The 12,661-nt window shown below is 41.1% G+C and overlaps 1 protein-coding gene across 1 annotated transcript; it reads left to right on the top strand.

Moving 5' to 3' along the window:
- Positions 1-578: 578 nt before the first annotated feature.
- LRRC30 (leucine rich repeat containing 30) lies at positions 579-1,622 on the top strand. Its single transcript, XM_063323985.1, is given in 1 exon segment — positions 579-1,622. A coding segment is annotated over 1 exon segment (1,044 nt).
- The last annotated feature ends 11,039 nt before the right edge of the window (positions 1,623-12,661 follow it).

Raw genomic sequence — 12,661 nt, 5'->3', positions numbered from 1 at the left:
TTCTTTTTTTATTTTTTTAACTGAAGAGAAAACAAGGACTCACATAGAAGTCTTTACAAGCATTTTTTGCAGCATGCAAAGTTTTCTGTTGGACTGGAAACTATTTCAGTAAAATCAGGAACAACAAAATAAAAATGGGTGTGTAAATTCCCTTTACATCTGAATTGACATGATGACTTCTTTGTGTGTTTGTTTTCTTCTATAGCTTGCTTGTTTGGTTTTTCTTCTATAGCTTGCTTGTTTGGGTTTTTTTCTATAGCTTGCTTGTTTGTTTTTTGAAGTCACTCTTGTTAATTGTCCTGCAGCCATGGTATGTACCAGATAGCCAAGAAAGCTGACATGGTGAAGTTATATACAGCATCCTTGTGACCTTTTTGCAGTGAAGACACATATCTGTCCAATAAAGCCCAGGCCAAATGACAGTGACAGCTGCTTTGTGGCATTCAGTTTGAATTGAACAGGTTTGCTCACAAGTCAGGAGCAAGTATTTCATTACACACTGTGCACCAAGACCGTCATAAGCCCCCAAAAGTGAAACTTTCCCTCAGCAGCTATGGAAACTGTCCGGGTGGACTGAGATGCACTTCACAGGCTCCTCCTTGTCTCCTTGCTTTGACTTTCCCGCCTCCTGCAAGCTGTCATCCCCCGTTGGCATTTGCATGTTGGTGTAGCACTTGCAAGGGAAGAAAACCTCACTTCATCTCCCAGGAGGGATCCAGGGTGCTATGGGAACTGAGCACTCGAAGAACGAGAGGCGAAGGAGCATGGTTTTTCTGAGGAAAGGTCCAAAGTTGCCTGCGTGGGAAGATGCTCTTCTCTCAGGGAAAGAGCCCAAGTCACTGCTAAAACGGGGATTGCGTTATGTCAGCTTGAGCCTCATAATGAAAGGGATGACCAGCGCGCCTGACTTCTTGTGGGGACTGCCCGAGGTGCAGAAACTGAACCTTTCACGCAACCAACTGGTGGTGATTCCTCCTTCACTGGGGAAACTGGACAGGCTGGTAGTGCTGAACTTGGGTGGCAACTGCCTCAAGTGTCTGCCTAAAGAGATTGGGCTGCTGAGGAACCTGAAGATCTTGTTCGTCAACATGAATTGCCTGACAGAAGTGCCAGCAGAGCTCAGCTTATGCAGGAAGCTGGAGGTTTTGAGCCTCTCGCACAACTGCATCTCGCAACTGCCTTTGAGCTTCACCGACCTGACAAGTTTGAGGAAACTGAACCTCAGCAACAATCGCTTTGTGCAAATTCCCCTCTGCATTTTCGCGCTGAGGAACTTGGACTTCTTGCACCTAGGGTCCAACAGGCTTGAAAGCATCGCGGAGAGTGTCCAGTATCTGGTCAATCTGCAAATTTTTATCATAGAAAATAACAACATACGCTCCTTGCCACGCTCCCTCTGCTTCATCACCACTCTGGAGTTACTAAACGTGGATTACAACGCCATACAGACTCTCCCGGATGACCTCTACCTGCTGCGCCGGCTGCCACGCATCGCGTGGAACCCGATGGACAAAGGCCTCCACATCGCCCACAACCCCTTGTCCCGGCCCCTGCCCGAGGTCGTCGAGGGGGGGCTGGATGTCCTCTTCAACTACCTCAGGGAGAAAAAGGAGCACAACTGAGTTTCCGCTGAGCTTGGGATTAAGCCTGTCATCAAGACTCAGTCATACCAGAGCACTTTCCTGAACAGGCATTTCCACTTCATAACACTTGGATTTCGAAGACTGTGGATGGCTTTAGTAACGGTTGGCGGAAAACAAGTAAAGTATCATGGTCTTGATTAAGTGTGTGAAGAGTAAACTTTCTAAAAATATTCACCTCTGTGACCTTCAGTGTAGATCCGTTTGGGTTTTTTTTAGGAAAAAAACCCACAAACCTGTGGTAAAATGTTTTCTTGACGTTTGACAGAAACCAATTAAGGTAGACCGCTAGAAGTGCAGAAACATGTATTTGCCAGCTATTAGGTTGGAGGAATATTAATATAAATTGGATTTACTGTATGTGATTGCAGTTGCACTTTAACTCCTGCTCACTTCTTCATACGCATATAAACCACTACATAAACCAACACTGCTATCTAAGTGAATCTCAAGGAAAATGTTTAATTTACTTTTGGCAGTGAATATATCCTGAGCTATATTAGCCCACAGAGAGTTTATTACTGGCCAGTTCAATACGGTTTGTTGTTTACCCCACAGCTGTGAGCTGGCTTCTATAAATTACAGGTGAAGACTGCCGATGAGGAGGCGATTTCCCGTTTCCTTGGAAGAAGACCCCAAACTTCCCCAAAGCCCCTTGTTACCCTCCTGAGACACACAGCCTTTCCCACGGAGCCTCCTAGGGTGCCTACATCAGCCGGGAGCAGCATCCACACCAAGCGGAGAAGCGAACGTGGGTCCTTATTCCCCCAAACGAAGGCTGTCAGATGGAGTTGCTCGTTACCGGATGAATGACTGCACTCTGTTCCCTTTCCCGCATCCCTGCAATTGGAGCCGTGGAGTAACTTTACTCAGGAGGCAGTACGTCTCCTAAAGGTGAAATTATTTCTTTCAGGAAAAACAGCATCGAACCAATCATCGGCTTAAGTAAGAGCTTCAAAAACAAATACTTATTTCTGTGATTTTCAGTATCAGCCAGTAGCATAGAAGTCAGGTCTTATGTGGTTTCTCATATTGATCTTCTGTGAATGTCCTTCATCAAAGTTTTATCTGGTAATAAAGAGGCAGTATGAAAGAGCTGTTAACAATTTATGCAACCTGTTTTTTTTTGTTCCCTCACACCAGTGTAAAACAGAAGCAACTCTGTTGAAATCAGTTGAGATAAATGGATGTAATGGCAGAGTAAGAGAGGAATGAGCCTGTAATTCTTGAGCTAATTAAGAGTATTCAAAGCCACTTTTAAAGTGCTTCCTATCCTATGTCAAATCTCAGGAATCAACGATTACTTTCTAAAACGTAATTTGCTCAAAATTACGGAAGGCTGTGGAAGGCTGATCCTGCTTCTGGTGAAGTTAATGGACAACGCCTGGCTGAGGGAAAAACTCTTCAGCAGAGGTAGAAGCAGCCTGATAACAGCAAACAATTAGGTAATTCAGAGGTACATGCAAGCAAACGCAGCACCTTTAACCACGCTGACGTTATCAGTTACGGTATTGAGTGTAGCAATGAAGAATCGGTGCTCACAGAATATTCCACTCTGGAGCTGCCTACCATGATATTTTATTATGTAGGATTGTTTTGTGTATCATTTGTTATCTTAATAGAGAATTTCAGTGTTACTCCCAGGAATCACGGTTTCCAAGTGTATCGTCAAGGACAAATGTTATGTTTCTAGCAAACAAGAAGCCTTCTGAAGGGCACGTTTGCTTGAGCATTAAACAAACAACAAACAAACAAAGCAAGTAAACAAACACCAAAGCACAGTTATTTTGTCACTTTTTTTATTTAATAAATGTTTCAAATGCAAAGATATTTTATGTGTAGCTTTACTTGTATTTATTTCACCCATGCAATGAGATTTACAGCAAAGTTCCAAGTGTTTTAATGAATAATACGTCCAATAAATTAATATGCGATTCAATTAGAGACAAGAAATAAAGCTGCAATTATTTATAGAAATACCAACAGATAATTCTTGTAGGGGATTAGGCACAAATTATTAACTTTTCTAAATGTACATTTCATATCCCTAAGTCTGGCATTCACGTAAACACTGCAGTCCCATAATAGTGCTTTGCAGGAAAATTAGATGCCTATGGCATTAATCACCTGAAAAGATTTTCCACGTATCAGTATCCAGGATTATATGACACCAGATAGCCTCTGATGTGATCTGACAAGAAGAGGTATGCGCAGTAATTTACATGGAAGATGTGAGAGTGGACCATGTGTGTTCATTAGGATACCACCACGGAGGGTGAGAAACAGTGCCTGATTCAAGAAAACGGTCTCCAGGCAGGGGATTAAAAGGCAAATTTGGCATAATCAAATGCATCTGGAAAAGCAGTTATAATATGAAGTGCAATACCAATAATTTAAAATTCAATTATTCAATTGAATAATAATAACCTTTTACTCAAGCTAATAAACCTATGTAAGCATACGAAACACATAAAAGTCTCTGCCTTTTTAAACAGAATAATAAAATTCATTGAATAAATGGTACTTTAATGTATAATTCAGACTTCACCATTAAGAAGATAATTTCTACTGAACTGCTTTAGTCTTTCTTTCATTCCTCAATCAAGACCCTTGTAACTCAGAGACACAGAAAATGATCTCACATGACTAAAGGTAGCGTTCGGAATTCTCCCTGTAAAAAGAAAAGACTATATCACTGTTAATGTATAGAAATATGCACGAGAGGCAAATAAAGATATATGTATCTGCATGTGAGAGGGAGCAAGACAAAGAAAGCAAGCAAGAGGCAGAGAAGGGAGGTAGAAAACATGATGTCACACGCTGGCCCTAGTTTTGAGCAGGGCATTAGCAAAGAATTGGTGGATCTCAGCGTTGTCATCTGATATTAACTGTACAGATGACAGGGAAAAAAGGAGCTGAAACGCTGCAAGGACTGCAGTCGTGTCTCATAACAGATGATGACAGTACCACTTCTATGTGTATATTAAATGATACAATTTTGGCTTATAATCTTTCAGAGAACTATATGTGGAATGTTAGGCTTGTTTCTAGTACTCACTGAAGTTTTCTCATCCAAAGTCTCACATCTCCTTTAGATGCATCTATTATTTTTGTTGTTATTGGTGGTGGTGTTCTTCAAAGGAGTGGAAAAAGTGCGATCCACTCATGGAAAAGGATACTTTCTTGGCAGGGTGACTTTTCTATGACAGTCACTCAGAGAAGCTCTCAAAGAGCTTAGAAAAATTCTTGATGTGGACGAAACAAAGAACAAAGCACAGGAACAAAGTAGCAAGAACATTGTTGGGGTCAAATGGTTGGGAGAAATGTAATATACAACAGGGCTATACAATTTGTTCCCCAGCTATCATCAAATACACTGGCGGTGCATTTGGTGAGGTGAAGAGCTTCCATCTATTTTTATTTTAAATTGTAAAGAAAGCCGCATTCTGTGAAAAGTTTAAAGTTTAGTCAACAAGCAAAACCTTTGAAAACTGGAAGGTTTCAGGCTCTTGGCCTAAACAAAGTTAGCGACTTCAGCTTTTGACTGAAAAGAAAACATTTTAATCTGGAGCGTTTCTGTAACACCTCACTGGAAGTTAGAAGTTGAAATGTGTTGCACCTACTGCTCTGGGGCTACTGGCCAAACCCGCCACAAGGGCAAACTTTCTCACGCCGTTTGTTGCTGGTGACTTCCCAAAATCTGTTGCAACATCCCAGTAACCCCGTGGGGCACCCGTGGGCATGTGATCTGGCCAGGAACACCAGCGCGCACTGTTACATGAGAGAAGCGGCAAGAACCAACAAAGGCAAATTTCCAAGATGCACCCGGGGTGGCATTTCAAAACAGAATTTTTCAGATTCCAGTTGGAAGATCTTGAAATTTGGATTAAGTTTTGATGATTATTACTTTGGCTGAAAAATATATCTACCATTTTTTTCCCAACTTGCCAATATTTTCTCTATACTTTTCTTCATTTTCATCAAAATTCCTCCTTTTTTTAATTTTCAAATCCCAGAACAGTTACTGCACATTTTTACTGTATGAATATGCATTCTGCAGTTTAAACTTTTGAGTATATAAATAAATTCATGTCCTATAACTACACTGTAGCTTCAGGAAACCATATTGTTCAGTTACTATTTGGTTAGTATTTTTAAGAACTTTACAATCATTATTTAAGTGAACAAGGATGCATCTTAAATGTATTGTGTTGATCCTGGAGAGATTAGAACACATTCTTTATTTTGCTAGGTCAGCACCTTACTTGAAAAACTGTATCACAGCATATAATTTCTGCAAGTAGAAAAATCTTTGATACTTCAGCTTACTTCCTTAACCAAAGGAAAAAAGACGCCTCAAAGGTCTTCACCACATGAAAAATAAATAAAGAAAAGGTAAATGAAGATACATAAAGAAAGGAAACAAAGAAAATGAACTAATCTGGTCAGTATGGATTCACCAAATTCCAAGGGTAAATTTTCTGCAGTCTTCAGACTGCAGTTTTTGAGTGATTCAAGGAGTGTTTCAGACTGCCTCGCACAGTTCTATTATATATAATTAATATATCTGAAAAGATTTCTACAAAAAGAATCACATACTAAAAGTTTCTAAAAGATTAAGAAAATATGCATATTATTATGTCACATGTGCTTCTGCAGGGAACACATGTGGAAGCTGGAATCCTGAAATAGTTACAGCCAAAGGAAAACTTCCACTGACTGTAGAAGGGCCTGCATTTATACGAGAATACATACATTTACCATTTTATATACAGCAAAAACAAGATTTAAAACCTCAGTGGATGTTTAAATGGGCATGGGGCTTTAGTTATATTGGGACAGAGGTACACCACAATACAATACTCACACGTGGAGTATGTCTGAAAACCCTTTTGTAAAACTGCATAATCATTCCCCTGTACAAGTAAGAGGCAGGATAATAATTATAAAAGATGAAGAGTCACTGAAACAGCTCTCCTGAGAAATATATTATGTTATCTGAATGCCCTGGATATCCCAAGGGGAAACCAAATTCATATAAAGATTTTTTAAAAGTGGAAATACGTAAGAAATAGGTTTTTTCTCCCCCCAAGCAATCCAGAGAAAAGCAGACGGCTGACATTATTAGTTTTAAATTCTTTTTTCATCCCCTGCCCGCCGTTGATTCCATGCATTTATCCGTGGTCCAACAAGGGCCAACCGGCCTTCAAAAACCATCCCTCAGCACTGTCTTCTGCAGCCCAGCGGTACCAACAGCATCCTGCTCCGGTACGGCCACCTACCGCATCAGTTTACTTTGCAGGGTTTGGTGGCAAAGCCTGAAATTTATACTCCAGTGTATGTGGAGTCACGTCATGCATGGCTAAAAAGGTGGTTTCCAGTGAAGCAGGAAGTGTAGCAACAGCTTCAGAAAAGGTCACTGCAAATTATGCTGCCTCATAAAGTGAGCTTACCCAGGCAGACTGAAAAGAAGACCAAAGGGCAGAGCTTTATCTTTTCCTAGGGCTCAGAGGAGTTCCAGAAACCGTAAATTCATTGATGGATAGCCTGTTTTTAATTTCCACTTCCCAGATATTAAATAAGTAATAATTCTCTTTTCTTTTTTGGTACAACTCTTTGGAAGAAATAGATGTTGCTCCATTTTCTTCCCGATCTCCAGCCTTTGTGTCGTGGGCATATTTACAGAAGAAAAAATAGCTTTTACCCTCCTCCAAAACCAGTGTTGCCAGATGTGGGTCGGTGTGAAAATGCACCAAGGGTCCAATCTCTCACCTGCCATGCAAGGAGGGCAGGATGGGGGAGGCTGGCAGGTTCCACAACCACCCATCATGAGATGGGGAACCTAGCCAAAACAGGTGTCGTGCTCACGACACCAGCTTTATGCACACACCCCCCTTAGAGGTTTCAGGGCATGGTTAATCCCCAGACACTGTTTCCATGGTTGAGAGAGAGAGATGGGTGCATTACTCCCGGGAGGCACTTGGGGAAGGAGTGTTGCTGAAATGCCCCATGTTGTCCCAGGGTTTCTCCCCACTGGCCAGGATATCTGCAGCCTAATTTAGGCATCTGAAACAAGGTCAACGAAGTTGTAGGGTACAAATACCCTCCTTTGGGCTGGCCTTGCCTCTGCAGCACGTGTGCACAGCACAAGCAGTACTATCTCTCAATATAATATAACATTCAGACTTGCTGAGAAGGGTTGGAAGACGTGTCAGAAAACCATCAACACACCTACAGTGCCCTGCGCCGAATGCTTTCAACGGCAGAAAATCCTTCCTCCCTGGCTATTAAAATGCTCCACCTCAAAACAGGGGTAATCAGGACACATTTAAAAGAAGCATCTGCAGTTTTTAGAAACAGCGTTCCAAAATCAGGTAAAAGAAATTGCCCAGTGAGTAACAGCAAACTGATGGAGGAAAAAAAAATCCCTTCCATCTGGAAAACAAAGTTATTTTCATTATACTTCCCTTGCTTGTTCTTTGTCCTTTTTGTTTTTAAAAATATAATGGAAGTGTGTGTGTGTGTATATATGGGGTTTAATATTGGTCCATGCATGCATCCATTTTCCCTGCAGGGCACAACAGAGGCTATTAGTGGCCCCTAAATTGTCTGGCACAGACTAATGGAGTGCCCTGTGAATGGCACTGGTGGGAAGAGCTGAAGAATCCAGAAGAACGAAACCTTCACTTTGGGAAATTCATTCAACTGATTGTGACTTGGTTAGGATAAAGCTTTTCCATAGGCATTTCTGTGCACAACAGTCCTGTATATCTTTCAACACACCTACCCCCTCTTCCCAGCTGGGAAATAAAACCGTAAAGAATAGATTGTAAGGTGGTGTTTGTGTGTTCTGTCTACACACAAATGAAGTTGCAAGGATGCTAACCTTGAAATCAATTCATTAAAAAATAAAATTAATCCCTCTGAGCATGTATGTGTGTGCATTTGTGTATGCATATGTTTGGAGGTATTTGGGGGGTTTTTGCAACACTTTGCAATGTAGTGTCTAAGGAATAGGTGTGATCTGACTGAAAAGTAGCATATTTCACTGCAAATAAAATGCTGGTGATTTAGCAGCAAAGCAGGACTTAAAACACATGGTGGTAAATTACATTGCTTTTGAGTTCCTTGTACCTTAGTTCTGCCGGGTGTTTTTTAGTGTCAGATTCCACAAAGTTCATTGGGACCTTTTATTAAGCAATGTGGAGATTTAAAATATGGAAGAATTCCAATTTGTGGGTTTTTTATTGTTCAATAATCATGCAAGAAGATACATTCATTTTCTGTTAGTCACTAAGACTTTAGTAGCTCTTGCAGTGAACTATTTGAAATGCATTCTTTAGCCCATCAAAACAGAAAAGAAGTTAAATTCTACACAGCCTGATCCGTCTAAGAAAATTTATGCATCTGATACCAAACTGAATACTTTTGGATTTCAGTTTGGCCCGGATGGTTGTCGAAGACTCAAATGGAAAAGTTCAGAGAATTTCCACACCCAATTGTCTGGGCTACCCCTCGAGGCAGAGGGTGAAACACAGCTGGTTCATAATTCAGTTTAAGTTCAGAAGAACTTTAGTAGTTGGTTGTTTATCAAAAGCTGAAGTATATGTTTTACCTCTCCCCTTCAATCTCCGTATTTAATCTGGATAAGTTAATGTAGCAGTCTTACTATGAGTCTTTCAATAGCCTCTTCTTACACTGTGTGAAAACATGAAGCCAGTGTCTCACAGGCTTCAGGTGCTACACTTTCTAGCCCTGCTTGGAGGACCAGAGGTTTCTGTGGTCTAAATGATCCCCCAGGGCTTGGAGAACAGAAAGCAAATGAATGCTTTTAGTTAGACTTGGTAAGTTTTCAGTTTCGCAAAACCCATATCAGGGATAGATTTGATTTATTTCTCATTTGGCTCAAACTTATGAATTTACAGCAGTTAAGATGTTTCATCTGCATGCAGATATTAGAGTGCATGGGTGAGAAAATTCATCCAGCATGTCCAAATCCTCATAAGGACTAGCCTTAGGGGAGCATGAGGAAATTCACCAGGGACTCAGAATTCTCTCTGGTGTATCAGGTGTCCATTAGGGAGGCTATTTAATGTTCTTTAGCTAGGCTAATATGTTGCAAAGCAGTGACATTTCAAAACTTCTCCGTGAAGCTAATGGCTCTTCTCAGTAAGTCATTTTCACTTTTACATCAATTTAGGATAGTCTAGATTTGGGTAAAGATAAAGCATCGCTTTTTCTCTTGCCAGTGTTGCCAGGGTGATGAGTCACCAAATCGGGATTTCTGCAGCAGTCTCCCTCTCTCTTGTACTCCCCAAACAAGCGGTTGGCTATTCTGAGCAGGACCTAGGCTTGTGTGCGTATTCAACAGCAAATACACAGCAGAAATGCCCCAGTTCATACTAGCAACTGTATATTTTAAAATATCAGATAAATAATAAATATAAGGGGGGTAAGCAGGCAAGAACTGCCACTTTAGAGGCTACCGATGGACATCCAGTCACTTTAGTAAGAAGCCAGGACAGCTTCAGTATGGTTTCTTTTGTGATAGCTATCTCCATTTTCCCATTAATTCTCTTGCTTTTTACTTTTCATTTGTCCTTCCTCCTTGTTTTATTATGTTCTCTCTTTTCTATTGCTATGCATTCTCCTTCCTTTTTTTTTTTTGTTTTGCCTCTTTGTTTCTTATTAACGAGTTTCAACATTTTTAATTAAAGTTGACTGCTTGACTGATGTCAGTTCAACCCTCCTTTTCTGAATTTGCCTTCCAAAACAAGTTAATCATTAGCAGGGGCCTGTCTTCTTCATCAACTACACAGGGGGATAGCAAAAAAAAAAAAAAAAGGAAAGAAAAAAAGAAAAAAGAAAAAAAAAAGGAAGAAAAAAGAAAAACAACAGGTAGAATACGTAAAAAATGGTGAACAAGCCTCAGAAAGCAGTAACTAGCCTGAAGAGCAGAATATACTTTGCCCTTAGTGGCATTTTTCTGTGCCCTGATAACTCATAAATCCTCAGTCTTCCATACGATTCTAGATGGCCATTTATGTTAGCCAGTTACTGAAGGGCTATGGCAAACGTTAAAGACATAGGAAAGAGTCTATGCACAACCGTGAACAAACAAGAAGTCCTGTCCTCACCTGACTTATTCTCCAGAGGTCCCCTCCTGTTTCCAGTGAAGGTCTACATAAATTCACTGCCTCTGTTACCTCTATTTTAGAAATGAGGAATTTCAGTCCCCCTGGTTGTCATATTGCTACAGAATGATTTAGAATGGTCTAAAAGTGGGAATAGATTCTGTTGTCTAGCCCCAGATTTTCCCATGTGCTGTACATGGTAAGATTTATGTCTAGTTCTCCATTTCTGCTGTAAAAATATGCCCTCCTCATTGGCTTTCACCTGTGTGTAGTACGCTTCCCAGCTTTGGTGTGAGCCCTTTACAAGGGAAGCTGCAGTCTGAGGCCGGAGCAATGATGCATAGCCACAATTGCAGGAAGTGGTGATAACAATTACGCCGTTCACAGAAAGGTAGTCACTTTAACTTCAGGACAGGAGGAAAAGAGGTAGGATAAAGAAGGGGAAGGCAACAGGATCCACTAAAGAGGCACCAATTTTCTTGCCTGGTTTGAACTGACCTAGCTGATGTGCATGTGCGGTGTGAAGCTCAGTACTGCCCTGTCATGACTGTCAGGCGATTTTGGGGGTGGACGAGGACAGGGGACGGGGACTTTCCTTGCATGGGGTACTCACCCCAGGAAAGCAGGACCAAGGGAACTGCTCCTACAGGCCTCGCCTCCCGGTGAGTACAGTGGGAACTGTAGGCATGCAGAAGTGAAGAGGGCTGGACCCGGTGTACGCAGGGCGTTACGGTATAAGATACGGTGACAGCATGATTGTACCCACAAATTCTGGAAGCAATTAGTAAGGGCTGAAAATAATGTTGTTGCTTTTTGCTGGGTGCCTGAAGGTGCAGCCAGCTCCATGGAAGGTGGTGCTGCACCAGTTTTGCATCTAAGGGGAGGATACAAAAACTCCTCTGCCTCCAAGGAGAACCTCCTGTTTCAGGATCCGCAGCCACTCTGAGATAGATCTGAACTGACTGACAGTTTTAAAGTCCCTTCTCAGCCCGACACTACAAAACATAAATCAAACCACTGTACAGTATCACTGAACAAATGCAGTTAGAGTCTTATTACATAAAAGCAGGCAAATAATATGACTAGAAGGGCATTTTAATACATTATACTCTTTACTCGGTAGTTTGATGTCAAATATATGAAATATTAAGCAAGATATAACAATCCCTCTAGTAATGTAAAAATGTTCACATTTTTAATCTGGAGATCTCACTGATGAGGCATGATTGTTCAACATTCTAGAAGGCAGCTTTCTAAATTATGCTATTCCCCATGGCAAGTGAAGGACAGATCACAGACTTAATGGAAGGAGCATTTTCGTTTTCCCTGTTGAATGATGGGATTTACATTTCAACCCTCCAGCAAGCAGAGTTACTCATGATACCTTCTAAATTAGTACCACCTCATAAGTTGCACCCAGGGTACCTCCTAAATTAACAAGTAATACATTTAGGAATCCCTGAAAGGCTTATTATCTCCTGTCTAATATGTCATTAGCACTGTATATAATTTCTGACACAGTGTGTCTGCCCCTTCTTCTGGTGAAAGATTCCCATAGGTTAAACAGGGCATCGTAGAGGTCCGTTTCTGGTTTCCCATTATACTTCTGTATCTGCAGAGGAATTAAGGCTAACTGCAGAAGAATCATTCCCCTGGCCTTTCAGTTTATGTGCTTTCGTAGCCACAGAATAACAGCAGAATTGCCAGTCCATTATGTTATCATTTCTATTTGATGGTATAGAAGTAAATGCTATATTCATAACCCCATCTCCGGATGAAAGAGAGCTGTCATTCCAAGGTTAGGGTATTTGCTTCTGTATCCCAAGCCCTCCTGGCTGTTTTAGATACTTACACTCCACGGTCATCTTTGAGCTGCTCGTGCACCTC

Source organism: Chroicocephalus ridibundus, chromosome 2 (assembly GCF_963924245.1).
Source record: "Chroicocephalus ridibundus chromosome 2, bChrRid1.1, whole genome shotgun sequence".
In the NCBI taxonomy this organism is placed as follows: Eukaryota; Metazoa; Chordata; class Aves; order Charadriiformes; family Laridae; genus Chroicocephalus; species Chroicocephalus ridibundus.
This window is presented reverse-complemented; position numbering and strand designations above follow the sequence as displayed.